At 32.8% G+C, this 22,154-nt stretch overlaps 2 protein-coding genes and 1 pseudogene across 7 annotated transcripts; 2 read left to right on the forward strand and 1 right to left on the reverse strand.

Annotated features, from left to right (window-relative positions):
• The first annotated feature begins 26 nt into the window (after window positions 1–26).
• On the forward strand, window positions 27–12,829 carry LOC110667840 (uncharacterized). 6 transcript variants are annotated; one of them, XM_058153890.1, is made up of 3 exons: window positions 27–300; window positions 417–646; window positions 12,630–12,829. In XM_058153890.1, the coding sequence occupies exons 1-2, from the start codon at window positions 72–74 to the stop codon at window positions 617–619; spliced, it is 432 nt and encodes a 143-aa protein (XP_058009873.1). In that variant the 5' UTR covers window positions 27–71; the 3' UTR covers window positions 620–646; window positions 12,630–12,829. The 6 variants fall into 6 exon arrangements, with proteins under 6 accessions (XP_058009873.1, XP_058009875.1, XP_058009876.1 ...); XM_058153892.1 differs by lacking the exon at window positions 12,630–12,829 and adding an exon at window positions 3,506–4,038; XM_058153893.1 differs by lacking the exon at window positions 12,630–12,829 and adding an exon at window positions 2,616–3,049.
• Window positions 5,739–6,285, forward strand: LOC131182938 (uncharacterized). Its single transcript, XM_058152458.1, has 2 exons — window positions 5,739–5,982; window positions 6,083–6,285. Exons 1-2 carry the CDS (start codon window positions 5,739–5,741, stop codon window positions 6,283–6,285), a joined length of 447 nt encoding a protein of 148 aa, XP_058008441.1.
• A 3,755-nt stretch (window positions 12,830–16,584) lies between the features above and the next one.
• On the reverse strand, window positions 16,585–18,520 carry LOC110653751 (disease resistance protein RPM1-like; annotated as a pseudogene).
• Between the last annotated feature and the right edge of the window lie 3,634 nt (window positions 18,521–22,154).

The following is a 22,154-nucleotide window of genomic DNA, read 5'->3' on the forward strand; positions in this document are numbered from 1 at the left end:
CTATTAAACCCTAAACTCAAACCTTCAAAGTTCAATCCTTGGGTAGAAAAACGAAATTGCTAGCACCAGCCATGAACAGAGCTGTTCTCAGAAATGTCTCACTGCATATTCCCAACCATCTTCTCAATCCTCTAAAATCCATAACAAATCCTATCTCATCATCATCTATATTTGTTTCTTGGACTCTTTCTACACTCAGATTCTGCTCGTCTGATTCTGATTTATCTCATAAAGAAAATTTCACTCAGACCCAGAAGCAACATGGTGGAGTTGAGGATGTTGATGGCGTGAGTAACCAAGGTAAAGAAAATGGAATTAAAAGCTTGTGGTTCTAGTTGGTTTCTGTTTGGCTGGTGGGAAAATGGTGGAAAATACATATGGGGGATTAAAATTTGTGTGATGTGATATGGTTGCAGAGCTAAAGAGGCGGATAGAGAAGTACTGCGAGGGGGATGAAGAGGCGATTCCTTCAATATTTGAAGCCATATTGAAGAGGAAATTAGCAGGGATTAAAGATGAGGACTACGAATTGATGGAAGAAGTTAGGCGGAAATCTCCAAGTGAGAATTTTGATTCTGATTCCGATGAATTGAATGATTCTGATGGCGATAAAAATTGATGCAAAATTGCAATTATAGAAATCAAGGTATGTATTGTTATTGGCTAAAATAATTTTGAGTTCTATAAATAATTATAAATGTCATAAATCTTGCTTCTTCCGGTCACTTCCTCAGGAAATTTGCCTGTTCCAATGAAATTTTGCAATGTGCTTCGTCTTGTAATTTTCTTCACCAGGCAATTTCCTAGGCAAGGTCTCCATGCAAATAAGTAAAGTACAACTCTTGAATTATAGAAATGTTCCATAAACCTTCAGGTAGAAACCTCAAATTAAGACAATTATAAAATTGAAGACGCCCTGGGAAAGCTCCATTTACAATCTCGGTCCTTTCTACTAGATCATCTGAAGCAAATTTTCTAGCTCGAGAAATCCACTTGCTTGGCAAAACTCTTTACGAATGAGCTTTGCCTTGGAGGCTTTCCAAAGTTCAACATGTTTTAATTTGTGAAAGAATTGAAGAAAAGATTGGTTCTCCAAGAGATCAGAAAGACATAGTACTAGAGTAGTTAGGTTTTTCATGGAGGGAAGCCGATGAAGTGCGCCTTTGCTGACTTGTTCTGCAGATAAGCAAGGGACGATTAGCCGCGGGTACACAATCATCTGGTCCTGGTATTGAAGAAAGAACCGTTAGCTTCTTCTTGTAAATATCTCCTTCTCTGCCTTTTTCCCTTAACCAGCTTGCTCAATCCCGTCCCTCCCCTTGTGCTTGTCTTTAAGCGCTGGTGAAAAGAAAGAGTAAGCGTTGGTAAAGAAGCACGAGTCGAAGGGTGAATCCCTTAAACTTAATAGAATATCCCTGTTCGAGTTCGTATTCAAGCTAAGTAGATTAGCCGATGGAGAAAAGAGCGAGGAGAGTTTCTTCCTCTGTCAATTGACAAGGGATGTTCCGTAGGTGAATTCCTTTACTCTAAGTGGAGCAGGATAGTAAGAAGGCACATGCTTTACGACTTAAATTTTCGTTTAAGTTTTAAAAAAATAATAAAAAAAAATAAATTATAGAGTGGGAAATGCAATTAGAAAGCAGACAAATATAAATACAACATTTTAGACTTTTGATGAAGGCATGTAACAGGGTAATATAATGCTGAAAAGACCAAAGTTTTATGGCAAATGTTCAATTTAGCTTATATTTATCGGGAAAGTTTAATTTAATTTATTTTTAATTTTTTGTTTATATCATTTTTTATTTAAATATATTAATTAAAAAGTTAAAATTAAATAAAAATTAAAATTAACAGATTTTATTTATAAAATATTAAATAATGAAATTATTTTCTAAATCTGTTTTTCAATAATATGTAAAATAATTTTTTTTTAAAATAGCATTTTTATTTAAAATTTAATGTCAAATGAGATTTAAATATATCTATGTTTTTAATTTAAATTGAAATTTTTTATAATGTATTTAAATATATATTTTATTCTAATATAAACTCTACAAACTGTGATTACTAAATTCAAATAAAGCATGATAATGTTTGATCTAACTCAGATAATTACTAACTAATCTAGTTGGTTTTTTTTTTTAATGCTGATTTCAATTTTTTTTAAACTGCTAAAAATGGTTATTAGATGATTTCAACTTTCCCATCTTTCTTCAATTCCTTTTCTTTTTTTTTTTTAAATCTAATATTATTTCTAGAGCTATGTGGACTCTAATTAGGGAATTTTATTATTTATATGATATAATATTTTAAGATATTAATAGTCTATCAATATTTTTAAGATCGTACATGATTAATTCAAATTATACGATTTATTTATTTATTTTTATAAATTGAGTTCAATTGGATTCGAAACTTTAAGTGTTATAACCTTAGAGACAACTTCAATACCTCGTTAATATTTTTAATTTAAAATTTTTAATATAATAATTTATAATTAGATCAAATTATACCTACGATCTTCAAAATTTAATCATACAAAATCATATGTATAAGGGTGCATTATAAAAAAGTTGATTATTATGAATGATTTGTGCATTATAAAATCAAAGGAGTGAAGTGCCTCCTCGTTGCTTTGTACTCATCTCGTTGATTCTTTGCTCTGCGACGCATCTCATCGCTTTTGTGTCCCCGCATGTTGTGTTGCTTCTCCAGTTATTAAAGACTCGCCCTTACCTCTAGCCTGTTACGTCCTCAGTCTTCTCGTCCATTCAAGGTGAGATCAAGACTTTTTTCAATCATTCAACTCATGGATCAGTCAAATGCTCATCGATTCGCGTGTTGCATGTTCAAGACTCCTCTCCTTTGCTTCAACTCGCTTGTTGCATGTTGGTGATTTTATGTTTTAAAATTAAGAATTTGCAAATTTGTGAATTGTGATTTTAAATTTGCAGATTTGTTTAGGTAGAAATGTATTTGAGTTATTTGAACAATGTAATTTGAGTTAATTTCTTACTTTTTTTCATTATATTTTGGTGATTTTGTATTTGAGTGACTTTTTGTTGTGATTTTGGGGAAGTTTTGCTCTGTAATTGAGGAGAAGAAAATGTCCCATAACTGACAGACCGAACTGGAAAAATTCAATTTAGTTTGATTCGATTTAATTATTAGTTCAATTTGACTTAAGTTCGTAAAAATACACTTTTCAATTATTTGGTTTTTATGGTTTGGTTCAATTTAGAACTTAATCAATAGGTTGTACACACTTCTAGAAGACAGTAAAGGTATAAATAAGCCCTTAAAGTATTCAAAAATACAATTAAGCTCTTGAATAAAGTTTAGGCTCAATTAGACCCTCAACCTTTAATTAAATCAATCAAATCCCTTTTATTTCAATTTTGTCCTATTAAATTCAATTTTCATCACGCGTAGACGTTAAAAAACACACATCCATCTATTTTTGCTATTGTTTCTTCTGAATTGAGTTTCTTTGTGGTGTCAGGAATACAACCATTTAGTCCAACTTGATTTGTAATGCTCACCCCAACATCAAACACAAATTCCTCCATATAATATTATCAAAATTACCCAAATCGATTCCCTTGATAGCAACAGTAATAATATATAGATTCAAACAAACGAATTTCTCGTGGCATTGAGAAATGGGTTTGTGTACAAGTGGTATGACTATGAGATGGGAAGACTCTGAAAATGGTCTCTGTGGAAGGTGATTTTCATGGGTCTGTGGAGGTCCAAATGAGAAGCTGGGTTTGAGAGGGGGAGGGAGGAGGGTGGAGGAAGGAACTGTTACAGGTGATAATGAATCAAGGAGGAGAAGCAATTAATAACAATAACATTGAACAGAGAGGTAGAAGATGTACAGCTTCTGACAGTGCTCGGGCAATTTTGATGTCAGCAACGAGGTGACGTGGGGTGCTCAAGAGGTCCTAATGCTCAACTCCTCGTGAGAGCAACTAGTGGCAGCAAATGGAGCTCATATTTGTGCTGAGATGAGTGAGTTGCATGTGTTCCATGGTCGAAGAAGCGTTCTCATGGTAACATAGAAGATCCATTTCGCAAGCCTAAACCTGGAAGTGGTGGACAATGGAGAAACATTTTAATTGGCATTTCAATAGATATGAATGAGAAATCCTTCTATATTGAGGATGCAGTAGGGAGAATTGATGATAATAGTGACGCTAACATAAAATTTGCTCACGCCATTGGATTGAAGTTCTTTGTCCCTGATGATTACTTCGATGCATAAAAGATTTTGGCAAGCATCTCCTGGTGGCTGGTGCAAGAGTTACTAGCATAGAGGTTCTGATCAGAATTTTACTCATATATTGATCGATTTAATGTATCCAATTATTATTCTTTTGATTTGTCACTTGAAAGATCTAAATCTAAGTAAAAAAAAAATGAAGTCATTAGAGAACTTGCTGATTGTCTAATTGGACCTCTTATATGGCTAGTGAAAGAAATTATGATAATTCATTGATGTAAATAGAAAGAATGCAACTGAAACATATACACAGATTGTTACAGGTAAATTTTGATTGTGATAAGTGTGTGTATTGGATATGAAAGTACCTTTGATAATTTTTTTTTCTTCCTTCTTTTACCGCATTTATGTGATGAGATAAATTGGCAATGAAGATCCATAGCTGCATGTAAGATTTTGATCTAAACTGTAACTTGGGGTCTACTTAAATGCTATCCTCATTTTTCACTTCTCAAATGTTGCATTAAACAATTTTTTTTCCCATGCATATGCCTGAATTACTCCTTCACTATATGCTATGATCATGTAGAAATGAATTTTTTTCTCTTCTGCATTCTATCATTTGAGATCAAAACATGATCTCAAAGCCCAGAGGTGCAAGTGGATGTTAGAATAGGATGGTCTATATATATAAAAGCTATTGCCGAGTTAAATGTGATTGCTTGTGTGATGGGATTGAGTTTGCGCACAATTTGTTTGATGAAATGCAAAAACAAAACTTTGTTTTATGGAGTGGAATTGGTGGGTCTATACAGTTGAGGTTAACAGAACATAATCTCTGTTAACTTTGGGTCTAAAAGTTTGATTTAAAAATTTTGAAAGTTTAATTTAACACAAACTTTTTTTAAGGATTTAATTATACTTTTAATTATACTTCAGTTGCTTCTTTGTACCTTTGGCTTTCTTTGTATACATTTTTTTATACATTTGAACAATATTTCTTGAAGGGTCGTTAATTAAATATGCAAATATAATCATTCAAGTGAAAAAATAATATCATTAAGGATATATATATAAATTAAATATATATCCAATAGAAAATCTTGCATTATTCATTTTCACCTTCATTTTGAAGGACTCTATTGCACTTACATTCGGATCAAAATAGTTTCAAAAAAATTATTTTATTATTTTAATATTATTATAACTAAAAATTATTAAATCTAATTTTAAATTATTTTTTTAATAATAACTGTAACAACGATACCAAACAGGTATTTAAAATGACCATTCAAAATTTGGACATAGGTCTAAAGGGACAGAGAAGTGAATAATATATTCATGGAATTGAATGAAGTTAGATGTCTTGATCTATATATTAAAGCCCAATCTTTGGATAACTGAGTTGGGCTTCTGGGTTTTTGCTTATCCACCAGATCAGAGTTATCTCCATTAAAACCCTAAACCTAAGCTTCAATAATCGGGTAAACGAAAAAGGCCGGCGCCAGCCATGAACAGAGCTATTCTCAGAAATCTTTCACTTCAAATTCGCAACCATCTTCTCGATCCTCTAAAATCCGTAACAAATACTATCACATCATCATTTATAGTTGTTTCCTGGACTCTTCCTACACAAATATTCCACTCTTGTGAGTCCGACTCATCCCATGAAGCAAAATTTGCTCGAGCCCAGAAGCGACATGGTGAAGTTGAGGATGAGGTAAAGAAAATTGAATTAAAAGCTTATGGTTCTAGTTGGTTTCTGTTTGGCTGGTGAGAAAATGGTGGAAAATATATATTGGTTTATTAAAATTTTTGTAAGTTATTGAATTGTTAGATGTGATGTGATTGCAGGGCTAAAGAAGAGGATAGAGAAATACTACGAGGGTGATGAAGAGGCGATTCCAGAAATATTTGAAGCTATATTGAAGAGGAAATTGGCAGGGATTAGAGATAAGGATGACGAATTGATGGCAGAAGTTAGGCGGAAATCTCCAAGTGTGGATTTTGATTCTGAATCCGACGAATTGAATGATTCTAATGGCGAGAAAGAATGAGGCGAAATTGCTATTACAGATTAAGAAATCAACGTATGTATTTTTTTTTTGGTTAAAATCATTTTGAGTTCTCTTTACCTGATAGGCTTTGGCTATTAAATTTTTTTTTTTTAGGGAAAATCAGAGCTTTATTAATCATTAATCAGCTTGTAACACAGAAGCAAAAAAACTTGGAACAACATTGCAGCTGGTGCTTGCTCGCATGAGACAGTGCAGCTCTAGCCAAGCAATGAGCTCTGCCATTACCCACTGCAAGGACAGATTACAATCCTGCAATAACAATGCCCTGCAATCCTTTATGACTGTGCCATGCTCAGACCAATTATCTTCAAAGGAAACAATCGCAAAGAAAACCTCCTGTGAGTCAATCTCAAACTTTGAAACCTCCCATTCTTTACATCCAATTTTTTTAACGTTTTAAAGAGAAGATATTAATTTCTTTTATATAAAATAAAAATATCATATATGTTCAAATGAGATGATTAATTTATATACGAATAAAAATTATAAATACTACTTAATATAAATAATATAAATTAAAATTTTAATTTTATTATAATTACTGATTTACTGTTAGCGATTGTCCTACTTATATATGAATTCTCTTATAATTATTTTTATATAATTTAAATATAATTATAATTCTAATATTACAATCCATCTATTTATAATATATTAATTATTTTGTAAAGTGTGTTACACGTTATTGTTCTTATTTTACATGTTCATAATTTAATTTTTTATATATAATTTTCTATTAATTTTATAATATACCATTTATAATAATTTAAAATTTAAAATAAAATAAATTTTGAAAATAATTTTCATTTTATAAATTAAACGTCTATCATATTGAAAGTATGTAATATTTTTTCATAATTATTATATATGAAGCGATGATTTTTTTTTTTAAGTTACATCAATTTCTGATTTTAGTTTTTTTTTTTTATGAAATTTCATTTTAAATTAAAATAAATTCATACCATCATTTTCCCTCTTAAATTAAAAAAAAAAGAATTTAAATGAATTTTCACTCAATCATACTTGACTTATATTTTTTGGAAAATGAATTTTTTAAAAACATTAAAAAGAATTGAATTCTTTCATTCCAATCAAAGAATTAATAAAAAAGGAAATCAATTATATTGAATTAAATTTTTGTAAAATTTTAGATTCCAATTAAAGAATTAGGAAAAGAATTTTATTTAATTTCTTCTTGTGTCTTCGTGTTTTAATATATATATATTTTTAATTTTTTAGTTTATTTACATTTTTGTGAAGTTTTAAAATATCTTTGCCCATATTGTGGTTGGCTATGGCCATGACGGCCTGCAACAAAGAACAAAATATGTCTGGTTATTGTGATTGAGATTTGTAGTCACTTTGGTGCTGCAAGTTTTAGACCAAAACCGAATCAAATTAAATAAAAATTTGAAGAAGATAAGTAATTAAATGTAGGAATTAATCAAAATTAGAATTAATAAATTTCATCAAACATGAAAACAGCACCACAACTAGCCCCATATTTTAAACAGTATGAACACCATCTACAACATATCCACTGTTAAAATTTGGTGTCAAGGAACCGTGCCAACAAGCCTCGATTGCACTAAATTCATAAAGCAAAAATTACAACAAAAAATCTCATGAAATATCTACGCAAATCCATTTTAAAAACTACATATAGTTTTATTAAACTACGCAAATCGCATCATAAGTTTAATTACCATATAATATTTTTCTTTCTGAACTAAGTCGGTATAACATACGTCTTCAGCAAACACATCAGAAGGCGTTAAACCATCAGACACCATTATAGCACAGATAAAAATAGCTTGCAAGATTTTGTGTATTCATTCACAATTGTCATGCATTGCACGCCACAACATAGAACCACTTCGTCTTCCTAATTCATCTGGAACCAAATCATGACTAACTTTGTATTTGGAGCGAAGAACACGAACCCAGAAAGACTCTGGATTTGAAACCAAACCCCAACACATTTTTAAAATAAAGGATTGGTTGAGAAGATGAATATCTCTAATACCCAAACCACCTTCATCCTTCGGCTTCTGAACATCCTGCCATGGAACTAAGGCAATCTTTCTATTACCATCCAGCGAACCCCCAGCAAATTTTGGGCAAGCCTTCTCAATTTCATCTCAAATATAAGATGAAAGTTTCACAGTTTGCATAGTAAATGTCAGCATGGCAGTTAAAGCAGACTGTGCTAAAGTAATTCGACCAGCCAAAGATAAATGAGATGCATTCCACCCAGACAATCGTTTCTGAACCCGATCAAGAACATATTGATAAGTGGCTCTACACGCTTGTAAGTGAAGTAAAGGAACTCCCAATTCCAAATAAGTCCCAATGTCACTAGAAATTGAGAAGCCTAGTAATTCCCCTAAAATCCTTCTGGTTTGAATTGTAACATTCTTTGAAAAATAGACTTTAGTTTTAGATACATTCACCTTTTGCCTTGAACATTTACAAAATTCATCAAGCACCCCCTGAATAACTGTAGCTTGTTTCGAAGAGGCTTAGCGAAAAGAATGAGATCGTTCGCAAAAAATAAATGTGAAAGAAGTGGACCATTTCGACACAACTTTAAGGGCTTCCAGCAACCATTGTCCATCGCTTGCTGAATACCACGAGCCAACCTTTCCATGCAGAAAACAAACAAATATGGCGATAATGGGTCGCCCTATCTCACACCTCTAGATGGGCTAAAAGCTTTAGTCATACCCCCATTCAATAGAATCCGCATTGAACAGGAGGTAGTGCACTTCATAATACAACTAAAAAAAGATATCGGAAGCCCAGCCTCCATCAAATACTCTCTTAAAAAGTGCCACCGAAGACGATCATAGGCTTTTCCAATTCCACTTTAATTGCCATAGAATCTCCCCTCCCAGTCTTCGCTCTCATATGTGAATTAATTCCTGAGCAATAACTACATTGTTTTTTTTTTTTTTTTTTTGAAATAAGCAATAACTATATTGTTAGTAATATGTTGTCTTGCAATAAAACCTGTCTGAGTCAGGCTCATCAAACAAGGCAAGACGACTTTCAACCGATTAGCCAGGACCTTAGTGATTATCTTATCAGCCACAAAGCAAAGGCTAATGGGATGAAACTGGGATGGAGAGTCCGAATGAGGGACTTTGGGAATCAAATTGTGCAAAGTAAGCCATACCACTATCAATATCAACGCCACCAATAACCCAACACACTTCTGAACATATAGCATCACTGATAATATCCCAATACCGTTGATGGAAACTTGTATGAAAACCATCCAATCCAGGGGCCTTCCAAGGTTGCATGCCAAAAAGAGCCTTGTGAACCTCAACTGAAGAAAGTAGCGAACTTAATCCAATTAGAGCATCGTCACCTAGATTAGAAAAACAACCCTTGATAGGATAAGCTGGTGCCACTGCCGCATCCTTAGAATAGAGACGTTTCTAAAACTTCAGAGTCATATTTCGTAATTCCGCTTGATCATGCACCCAAATACCTTTAGCCTTCTTAAGATGAAGAATCCATTTTTGTTGCCCTTGATTAATTGTCTTAAGGTGAAAATAGCAGGTGTTGCGATCTCCCCATTTAATAAAATCACTCAGAGACTTCTGGTACCATACCAGTTTCTCCTGATGAGAGAGAACCTCTAGCTCCTGCATTAGATCTTTCTCCACCAGGAATGACGTCGGTCCATAGTGCAGACTTCTTTGAACACCACTCAGGTGACTCAAAATACAATTTTTACGATGAAAAATGTTCCTAAAGACAGACCTATTCCAAACTTTCAGCCTGTTTGTAAAATGGCTCACTACTGACATAAAAGAGGAGTTTGGCCTCCAGTTATCATGGACCATATCCCTGAATTTATCTTGCGTCATCCAGGTAGCCTGGAAGCAAAACAGATGATCCTGGAATTGCAAATGTCGAACACCATTAGGCAATAAAAGTAGAGGCCAATGCATCTTAGGTAAGTGCAGTACATAACCATCAGGGTAACCAAGTCTCCAATCCCCATTACCAATAGTCCAATCCAAATGCTCCATCATTCTACCCCGAGTCCAAGTGAAAAAAGGACCCCCTGAAAGGAATCTCCATCAAACTGGAAGTTAGTATCTACTGCTGAAAAATAAACGATAGAGACTCGAACGATTGGGAGAGCCTCCTTTCTTATCTTCAGCCCTAAGGAGAGCGTTCCAGTCCCCCATAAGAGCCCACGGACCAACAACATTAGAAGCCACACTATTTAAAGATGGCCACAGAAGAGCCCTAATAAAAGCACTCAGGCAACTGTACACCATAGTAAAATTCATGAGAAAACTATTAGCTTCATAAATTTTCATATGAATATACTGTCTGTGATGAGCCAGCACTTGCACTGACCAGCCCTTTTTCCACAAAACCTAGATTCCTCCTGATGCCTCCACACGTTGAGAGAAAGAAAACCTAGTCTTTTTAATCACTCGGTTAGCCATCATACCACTGATTCGACGTTCAAAAATAATGACAACTGCCGGATTGTGTCTCTAGATATACAACTTAAGAGATCGATTAATGCTGGCACTGGTTGCACCTCTGCAATTCCAAGTCAAAATAGTCATAAGAGAAAAAGAAAACAGAGATAAAAAAAGGAGAAACCAAAGGGATAATTGCCATTTACTCTCTCTCCCCCCCACCCCCTGTGGGATCGAAACTACATAAAAATCCAGTGAAAAAAAAATATATATATATATATTGATTTTGATAAATTTAATGAATTTGCAGTAATTCAAAGAAAGAAAATAAAATTAATAACTCCTTTTCTTTATTTTTTTCCTTTATAGACTCTTTAAATTTGAAATTTTTACTATTAATTAGCAATGGCGCTTATTTTTTTTTCATTTATTTATTATTAATAAACTCAAATTCATACTTGACAGATTTGCATTTTCTTTTATTTCTCTCATTTTGTAAAGTTTTGCCATTTTGTTTTTAATGTGGAATTGATTTCTACATATAATTATCTTATTTCCCTTTATGATTTTTTTTAAGATTTTCTATGAAAAATTGTCTTGTAGTTTTGAATTATTGTTGATCAATTTTGCCGAATAAACATGATCTGTCAAAATATTATGATAACTGTGATGGACAACTATATCAAAATAAATGCTGAGAGATCGAAATAATTCAGAAAGTAATGCAGAAGAGATCTAGATAATATTTTAAGAGATTTGTCTTGTTTTATTAAACAATAATTTTTGATATCAATATTATTAATTATAACTATATACTATGACTATTTTATTGATTAAATGACACTTCCTTTTATAAAAAAGAAAAATGAAGAGTATTACCTCAAAGCCAAAGATTTCACGTATGCAGTTCTGATACGAATAGAACAAAACTAGAAGAAGATAATTTTATTTATAAACACAAATATTCCACCTGCAGAGAAAGACAGTTGAAGCACGGGGCATGGCTGTGCTAGCAAAAAAAGCTACTTAAAGCGATTGCAAGTCCGGTCGCATGCCTCACGGCACTTATTAACATTTTTTTTTGTGTGTGGCAGTAGTTATTTCCTCTCCTGCAAGGAAAAACTGCTCCTCTGCTTAAAGGCTTAGTATAAACTTTAGCAGCAGCAAGCATTCTGCTAAACTCGGAGTCCATCATGAACTCAAACTCCATGTTGCTATCTATTGGTATAATTGAGAGTTTGTTTGTTCCCGTCAAAAGATTAGTTAAGTTATTGTTAGCATCTTTTATGTTCATTGACAGCTTATGTGAGCAGTATTTTGTTGACTCTAGTTAGCTTCTCCTATAAGATTTGTTCTGTATATAAACTCTTGTACAGTTCATTCAAGATAATCAGAAATACAGTTTCTCTTTCAATTCTCTGTTTGGATATCAAAGTTCATATGGTATCAGAGTGGGTACAGTAGCTTGTAGAATCGATTGCATGTTTCTGTTAGCCATTGAAAGTGAAATTTGAAGATGAAGGAGAGTAATGCAGCAAGAGATCAAAGCATTATGAATTTCTTCAAGGAATCATTAAAGAATCATGAAACAATTGATGATCAATTTGCATTGCAAAGCTCGGATCACCCAAGGATGGTCCTTGTTTGTTACATAACCTTGCTTTCACTCACACACCAATATCCATTTGTTTACCTAATGGCCAAGTTACTGAAATTAACCAAACAGGCACTGTTTACTTGCATAATAACCTTTCTCTATACAGTGTGCTCTTAGTTCCTTCATTTAAATTGAATTTACTTTTGGTTACCAAGCTTCTTAAAACCACAAATTTACCCTTACTGTTTTACCCTTTCTGTTGGCTATTTCAGGACCAGAAGACTAAAGCAGTGGTAGCCATTGGGAAAGAGCATGAAGGACTTTACATTCTGGATAAGTCTAGTTTTCTTTCATCCACCATTCAGTTTTATCATTCAAAAGTAAAACATTTGCTTGATTCCCTTGCTTTGAACTCTGTAAATACCAGCTTCTCTAATGTGAGTATTAATAAAGAGAATTTTCAGTTGTTCAATTCTGCTTAAACTTTAGATTTTGCTATACTTCATGCTAGATTAGGACATTCTTCACTTCAGAAATTACAACACATTTAGCCCTTCAAACTTCACATTGATTGCCATTATAAATGTCCTTTATGTCCTTTAGCTAAACAAGCCAGAATTCCTTTTCCTGATAGTGAGATAAAAACACAATACCCTTTGGAATTGTTACATGTTGACCTATGGGGCCCTTCTGCCACACCTGGTATTTCTGGAGATAGATACTTTGTGACTATTGTAGATGACAAGTTAAGAGCCACTTCGACTTACATGATTAAACATAAAGACCAATGTAGCTATGTTCTTACTATGTTTCTCAATTATGTGGAAACCTAGTTCAATGTCAAAGTGAAAATAGTAAGGACAGATAATGGGAGGGAGTTTGTGAATCATCGGTGTTTACAATTGTTTCAGTCTAGGGGCATCATTCATCAAAAAAGTTGTCCTTATACCCCTCAACAGAATGGCGTAGTTGAGCGAAAACATAGACATCTCTTGGATATTGCTAGAGCTTTGAGATTGCAAGCCCATTTTACCAAAAAGATTCTGGTCTGAGTGTATTTTAACTGCTACATACCTTATTAACAGATTGCGCACCAAATTACTTTCTTGGAAAACTCCTTATGAATTGTTATTTCACAAACCACCCACTTATGACCATTTAAGAGTGTTTGGTTGCCTCTGTTTTGCTGTTAACCTTCACCCACATAGAGACGAGTTTGATGATAGATCACATAAGTGTCTGTTTCTTGGGTATCCACCTACACAAAAGGGCTATAAAGTCATGGATTTGCAAACCAATAAAGTGTTTGTAAGCAGGGATGTAATTTTCTTTGAGACAAGTTTTCCTTTTAATGATACACCATTATCTTCTGTTGAGTCTTCCACCCCAGTTCTTCCTGTTCCTATTTCTTCATCTACATCACACCATACTGTCACTCTCCTCTCTACACCCGTTCCTGCACTTCATCCTTCTGAATCTTTGTCCAAACCCATACCTGAACCTTCCCAACCTACATCATTAACACCCCCATTGTCTCTTTCTCTTGCTCCAGCCCCACCACCATTAAGAAGAAGTACTAGACTTCATCAGCAACCTTCATGGTTGAAAGATTTTGTTGTTGCCTCTCTTTCTCATGCTACTACCTCTGCGGCCGTCTTCTATTCCTCACCAGGTACACCTTCTTTTATTTTCTCACCTAGCCATTATGCCTTTGTTACTTCAGTATCTAAAATTCAAGAGCCTGTTAATTATCTTCAAGCAATAACTGACAGCAATTGGATTGACGCTATGAATCAAGAATTGTAGGCTTTGGAGAAAAATGATATTTGGGAACTTTGTGAGTTACCTAAAGGGAAGAAGGTTATAGGTTCAAAGTGGGTTTTTAAAGTCAAATACAAACCAGATGGAGAGGTTGATAGATATAAGGCCCGCTTAGTTGCTAAAGGGTACAATCAGATAGAGGGACTTGATTTTAAGGAGCGATTTAGTCCTATGGCTAAAATAGTCACCGCTAGAATTTTTATTGCCCTCACAACTGGTCAGAAATGGCCTCTATATCAGTTAGACATTAATAATGCTTTTTTGCATGGTTACTTGGATGAGGAAGTGTATATGAGGCCACCAGATGGGTACGCCAAGGCATTACCAGGGCAGGTCTGTTAGCTGAAAATGTCCCTTTATGGTTTAAAACGTGCTTCCTGACAATGGAACCTTGAGTTTACTTCCTTTTTGCATTCTTTGGGTTTTCAACAATCAGTACATGATCATTGTCTCTTTAGCCGAACAGATTCAGATGCTTTTCTAGCTCTTTTAATCTATGTAGATGATGTCATCATAACTGGAAACAATTCACAGGCCATTGACAAAGTCAAATCTGCCCTGCATGATAAATTCACTGTCAAAGAACTTGGTTTCATGAAATATTTCCTTGGTTTGGGGGTAGTTCAATCAGAAACTGGTACCCTTATCAGCCGAAGGAAATTTATCTTAGATGTTTTGAAGGACACTGGCATGACAGCAACTAAAGCAGTGTCTATGCCTCTTCATAAGGGTCTTCACTTAGCACCAGATGATGGAGAGTTATTGGCAGATCCTGATAAGTTTTGAAGACTTATTGGGAGACTTTTATATGTGAACATCACCAGGCCTGATATTACTTACTCTGTGCAACATTTGACGTTCATGGCTGCTGATAGGAAGCCCCATTGGGATGCAGCATTACATTTGCTTCTTTATCTCAAATCTTGTCCTTCCAAGGGACTTTATTTCCTTGTGCATTCTGATCTTAAGCTCAGCACATTTTGTGATGCAGATTGGGGTTCTTGTGTATTTTCTCACAAGTCACGGGGTTTGCATTTTTCTTGGAGATGCTATGATTAGTTGGAAAACAAAGAAGCAGAACACTGTTTCTAAAAGTTCTGCTGAAGCTGAATACCGTAGCATGGCTACTACTGTTTGTGAATTGTTATGGATTTCTTATATTCTTTGTGATTTGCAAGTCATTGTTTAGCTTCCTCTCTCCTTGAAGTGTAATAATTAAGCAGCTATTCATATAGCTAATAACCCGGTTTTTCATGAAAGGACTAAGCATTTGGACATTGATTGTCACTTGGTTAGGGAACAATTGCAGCGTGGTTTTATTTTGCCTTTCTCATGTTTCTTCTGTTCAGCAACTTGCAGATGTGTTTATAAAGCCTTTGCTTGCTGCTTCCCATCATTCGTTAGTATCCAAGTTGGGTCTTGTGGACCTTCCCTAAGATTCAACTTTTTGGTTGGGGGGGGGGGGGGGGGGGGTTGCGGAGAGGGGCGGCAGAGAAGAGAGGGGGGGAGGGGGTGGTTGGGGGGCGTGCTGGGATATTGGTATAATTGAGAGCTTGTTTGTTCCCGCCAAAACATTAGTTAAGTTATTGTCTAGCATCTTCTATGTTCATTGACAGCTCATGTGAGCAGTATTTTGTTTGACTCTAGTCAGCTTCTCTTACAAGATTTGTTCTGTGTATAAACTCTTGTAAAGTTCATTCAAGATAATGAGAAATACAGTTTCTCTTTCGATTCTCTGTTTTGATATCAAAGTTCATGCTATCCCCTATGGAGAAGTGGTTGCCATCCATCCTGTTTGGAACGCTAGCTCTGCAAGGGCTTGTGCTCAACAGAATCAACACCAACACTGCTGCGACTGATAGAGAGAAAAACTTCATTTTGTCTCTTCTGACCTTCCCTTTCTCCTTAATTTCTTGTATAGGTAGTCTTGTTCTCTCCTCTTACTATAGTCTGCTCGTGTATAGCAATATAAATAATTGGAGCTTTTTAGAATAGCGATTGTGTGAAAGCGACTTATCATTACATCTTTCAATTTTAATAATTTAATTATTTGTGCCTAAGATTGGGTGGAACTACTTGCTGAATGGCGGAATTAATTTCATCATTTGTCAACAACACACACACACAGGTGAGGCAGAAATCTCCAAGTGAGGATTTTGATTCTGAATCTGTTGAATTTCATGACTCTGATGGCGAGAAAGAATGATGCGAAATTGATATATTAAATTAAGAGATCAACGTATGCATTGTTAGGTTTTGAATGTTAAACTCTCGTATCGCTATTATGTTGCATTAAATCTATATTTTTATATGTGAACACATTAAATCTTTTTTAACAATTTGAATAGAAGATATTAAATTCTTTTAACATTATTAAGAAAATATATAAAAATAAATTGTTACAAAAAAAAAAAAAATCGTTACAACCACTATAACCTTTGATCACTTGCACACCTGATAATCCAAAACCAAAAAAATAGCAGCAATTCCATCATCCTGAATCTTTAAAGATTTTACAAAGAAAATACTATTATTTGCTATTATCTTAAATCCTAAAAGATAGATATTTTTAACTTCATGAATTGATGGAGCATTAGAGAATCAAAGTATTAAACAAATCATAAATCTTGCTCCTTCTAGTGACTTCCTCAGAAAATTTCCTCAGACCAATGAAATTTTGAAATATGTTTGATCTTGTAATTTTCTTTACCATTCAATCTCCTTGCAAGGTCAGAATGCAAAACACCCACAAACAACTCTTGAATCGTAGAAATGTTCTGTAATCCTTCAGCAAAAACCACAACTTATCACAATTATAAAATCGAAGGTACCTCAAACTTGGAAAAGCACCATTTACAATTTCCGTCCACTCCACTAGATCTTTTGAAGCAATTATCAAAGTTTCCAGCTCCGGAAATCCACCTACATCGCAAAACTCTTTACCAATGAGCTTTGCTTTGTAGGCTTCCCAAAGTTTAAGATGTTTTAATTTGGGAAGATATTGAAGAACTGAAGATGGCTCCTCCAAGAGATTAGAATAACATAGTTCTAGAATGGTTAGGTTTTCAACAGAGGGAAGCCAATTGGGCATTTCAACTAGACCACCACGTAAAATAAGCTCTTGAAGATGAGGTGGAGGAGAAAATGGTTCCAATTCAGGTAGAAGTCTGTCATTCAAGGGTTGTTCTGCAGTTAGTGACAGGGAAACAAGGTTTTCCAGTTTGATGATGGATGCAAATAGCTCACCAGCATGATCATCAGGCACTTCACTAACATCAAGTTTTCGTAGTTGGGTCAAACTACTCAATTCACTAGCAATGCCAGCACCAGCATAGACACCAGTGCAAGTGTGAAGATTTGCCAATGTACCAATACCTCTTGGAACTCTAATTCCATCACTAGATCCGAAGAAAGCGACAAACAAAAGGTGCCGAAGCTGTTTAATATTATAAATTTCTACAGGTACTTGGAATAGCTTTGAACAATTAGCTAGATGCAACGTTTGTAGCTTTTGAAGATTAGCTATAGTACGTGGAAGCGTCTTCATTTTAAAGCAGGTCAAGTATAAGTACTTGAGGTGAACCAAATCTCCCACTTCATCAGGTAAGTACTCTACTAGGCTAATCAACTTCAATACCAACAGAAACTGCAACCCACAGATGGTTTGCCAACGCCGCGGAGAATGGAATTCAGTAATCAAGGATCGAATTAGAAGGCTTTTGAAGTTAGGAGGCAGGTCTTCTCCAAAATGAAAAATACATGCATGGATTGGCGAATCGGCAGCTTTAGAAACGAAATCTTGCTCCTCAACTTCCAAAAGGCATGATTTTTCATAGAATTCGGAGACTTTTATTTGACTGTCATAAGTATAAAGTTCGTGAAGCATCTCTAAGCCAATTAATTCGTTAATAATATTTTCTGCTGTATCCTCCATAATTTCCCCCGGTTTTTCTGGTATTAGACCTTGTGCCAACAATAGCCGAACTACATTTCCTTTATTTTTAGATTCATTGGAAACAACATAACAATAATCTAAGCAGGATTTGAGATAATGAGGAAGCTTTTCATAATTAGATTTGAAAGCTGCTAAAGAAGAAGTCTGACCTTTGTCTTCGTCTTGTTGAGCCCTGGAGCTTGGAATAACATGAGCTTCAGTTGTTGTTCTTGTTCCACTGGGCATCTCACCATAAAAGTAAGATAAGTCATTGGAATAACGATGGCGGAAGAGAAGCATGATTGGGGATACTATGAGATCAAAATGAGGAACAAGCAAGCGTGCTTGTAAGATGAGAGAGTAAAGATGATCATATCAAGTGTCGGCAGAGGGGCAATTTAAAAAAAAAAAAAAATGTCAGTAGTTGAGCGTTAATTAGAAAAACAATTTGATCCTTATTTTTCAAACTATCAGTTTTGACTGTTTAATCTTTGATTATAAAATATTAAATTTTTAGAAGGACTGAATATATTAATTTTGAAACAATAGAATCAGATAATAATTTTAAAAATATAAAATTATCATGCTATTTCAAATTTTAATTTATTAAGTGAGTGATATAATATTAAAAAAAATAAAATATTATGATTAATAATTAAAATTAATATTAATATAAAAAAAAAGAATTAATTAAATAAAATTTAGAATTATATATGATTTTCATTTAACAAAAATCATTATTTGGCATTATTAAGGGATGAAGAATAAATTAATGTCACCATTCAGAAAAATATTAAATAAAATTCCTGTACTTTTAGTTAAGGTGAAATAAATTTAAAATTAAACAATTAAGGTCAAATAAGTTTATACTTAATAAAAATTTTTTTAATAATAAAATATTATTTTTTATTTTTTAAATAATAAAATATTAAAAAATAATTTTATTGACTATGTTTTACAATTTCTTTTTAAAAATTTTATTTTAATTAAAACTAATAAATAATTTTTAATATTTAAAATTAAAAAAATAATATTTTATTAAACATAAACTTATTTAATTTTATTAAAAAATATAAAAATTTATTTAACTTAAAATTTAATTTTAAATTTATTTAACCTCTACTAAAATTATAAGAAAATAATTAGATTTTATCCTCATTTGGCCATAACTCAATTTGACCTTATCTTTAAAAAAAAAAAAAAAAAATTTGACCGGCTGTTGTTTGTAACCACGTGTATGGGTAATTGTTCCTTTTTTGGCAGGGCCCTGCTAGCAATATCTCATTCCCACTAAATATAAAAATCTAATAATATATTTTGATTTTGATAAATTTAAAGAGCTTGCAGTAATTCAAAAAAAAAAAAAGAAAATTAAACACTCTTATATATATATATATATATATATATATATATATATATATATATATATATATAATTTTCACTTTTAATACCTAATAATTTAATTTAATTAAATATTTTATTATTTTATTTAATTTTTAAAATTTTATAATATATTTTATTTAATATATTTTTTAATAATTTTAATAATAAATATATTTATAAGTTATTTTTTTATTATATATGTTAATTACTTCTTAGTCATTTATAAATTATATAATACCTAATTATTTAAAATTTTAAATTAATTTTAATAAATTAAACTAAATACCATTTTAATTCTATAAACTTTCTACTCCTGAATTAAATTTAAAATTTATAATATTAAACAGCGAAGCGCTTGTTTTTTCGTTTTTGACATATCATCATTTTCTTTTATTTCTCTCACTTTGTGGAGTTTTTTTTTTTTATGTGGAATTGATTTTTTTTATATATATAATTGTCTTATTTCCCTTTTATGGGATTTTTTTTTCACATTTTCTATGAAAAAAGTGTCATTAATTTGAATTATTTAAAATATAAAAATAAAAAAAATATTTTTTTGAGTTAATTTTTTATATTGTCTAAAATAATATTTTATTTAAAATGCATTTTTTTACCTAAAATTCAATGTCAAATGAGGCGTAAATATATTTACCTTCATAAATTAAAATTTCATCCTTTTATATATAATATTTAAATATAAATGTTAATGTTATATGATCTCTAAGAACTGTAATTATTAACGAATTATTACTATGTCAATTCAAAATTCAAACCGAAAGATTCAGTTTATAATTATTTTTAAATTATAATTAATATTTAAATATATAAAATCACTAATTTCACTTTAAATTTATTTAAATTAGTCGAATCGATCAATTCAACGGTTTCTCTGTACTCCTTTACTAATAACTCGTTTCGTATAATAATATATTATTATTTTTTATTAAAAATATAAATATATTATTAAAATAATATTTAAAACTTATATATTTAATTTTATTTTATTTTTTAATAAATAAATTTAAAAATTTTGCTGTAGAAAAACTCATTCTGTCTCGTTCTCCGATAAATAAATCTTCACCCTGATCTCGAACTCCCATAATGTAAGGGGGACAGCCTGCTACCCCACGAAGATTGGCCAAACCCAACCAAGCTGTAGGCCTATGAGATGGCTAAAGGGTACAATTGATGAGAAAGAGAAGTTTGGCAGATACTTTTATAAATATGAAAAAGTATAGGGGGGTATGAAAACCAGGACATATAGATGTCTCCTCCTGTCAGGTTCCACTTCATCCCAAATGCTCTTTAGGGGGATGTGACTAGTTGGCCACTGGTGAGCACAATCGGGCCCAGCTAGTTGCTATAGTTTTGTGTAAAGCTCTCCACCATCCCCGGGGTCACTGGCGCAAGGGCGTGACTTTAAGTGAGCTCTCTACATACTCATTGTCCTAGGCGGCGAGCATTGTGCTCTAGTGAGAGAGGAGCTCAGTGTCTCCATGAAGAAGGTGTTAGTAGTATGCCCTAGAGCATATCATTTAGTATGTATCTTGTACATCTTTTATTAATAAAATGCATTTTCACTTTTCCGTTTACATAATATATTTATGTGTAATAGAAAAGGTACATTGATATTTTGTTAGAAATTCTATTCTTAAGCTGTTAAAAATATGAGTGACAATATTTCTAGCACAAAGTATCATAAATAGGTTCACAATCGAGGATACTTCACAATAAGGACATGACTTATCCAAAAAGATTGTATTCATGTTTGTTCTCAAGTTATTTATATGAGATATAAATAAGATGGAATGGTGAGTCTCATGCCATATGACAAACATGATAGGCACTTATACATGATAAGTAGGTCGAACCAGTGACACTTATGATAAGCACATGGAGTTTACTCTTGTCAATGTATTGTCATAAATCATATCAGTGCATATAATCTTTAGATCTGAGATAGCACAGTTATCTTGTATATAGGTGGTTTGAGTTTGATACTGCTTTCATACTTGTACTGTGTATGGGTATATGGGTATGTGTTGGCTCCTACTAGTTATATATAGAGGCAAGTGTTGATCAAGATGGAATCTGTTCCTCTAAGTAAATAGGGATAAAATCTTATGTTCATTTAATTGTTCTTGATGTTTCAAGTTCCTGGCCATGACAGATAGATTTAATCATAAAAGAGTTTCTGATGAGAAAAATCTTTTAATCAAGAACTGAAATTAAAAGAGAACATAATATTCATAGCAAATGGGGTTTGACATAAACCATGACTCCAGCTTGAATTGGGATTTCGTAACAGAGAGATTCTAGTACATGGTAACATATGATTATAGGTTCATTTAAGGTAAACCTTATTACTAATTGGGTGGCCATGGCATACTATGCTAGGTGTTAACTATGGTCTATGAGATGCATAAAATGGTTTAGAGAAATCATTTATGGTAAGAAAGAGTTCTGATGATATTAAGAGTTGATATCATATCTCATTGCCAATTAGTGATGAGCCTAGTAAGTCACACATATACACAAGTAATCACCAAATTAAATATGATTTAATTAATTAATTAAAGAGTTTAATTGATTAATTAAATAGGTTTGGTTTGCAATTAGATTACAAAGTCTCTAGCATGACTTGAAACCAAATCTAGAT

This window comes from Hevea brasiliensis, chromosome 9, assembly GCF_030052815.1.
Source record: "Hevea brasiliensis isolate MT/VB/25A 57/8 chromosome 9, ASM3005281v1, whole genome shotgun sequence".
Lineage (NCBI taxonomy): Eukaryota > Viridiplantae > Streptophyta > Magnoliopsida > Malpighiales > Euphorbiaceae > Hevea > Hevea brasiliensis.

What these genes read in the sequence shown, in the direction of transcription:
- LOC110667840 (XM_058153890.1), top strand. Translation starts at nt 72, where the DNA reads ATGAACAGAGCTGTTCTCAGAAATGTCTCACTGCATATTCCCAACCAT. An exon ending in TGATGGCGTGAGTAACCAAG is followed by an intron (nt 301 to 416) that starts GTAAAGAAAATG and finishes ATATGGTTGCAG; the next exon opens with AGCTAAAGAGGCGGATAGAG.
- LOC131182938 (XM_058152458.1), top strand. Translation starts at nt 5,739, where the DNA reads ATGAACAGAGCTATTCTCAGAAATCTTTCACTTCAAATTCGCAACCAT. An exon ending in ATTAAAAGCTTATGGTTCTA is followed by an intron (nt 5,983 to 6,082) that starts GTTGGTTTCTGT and finishes ATGTGATTGCAG; the next exon opens with GGCTAAAGAAGAGGATAGAG.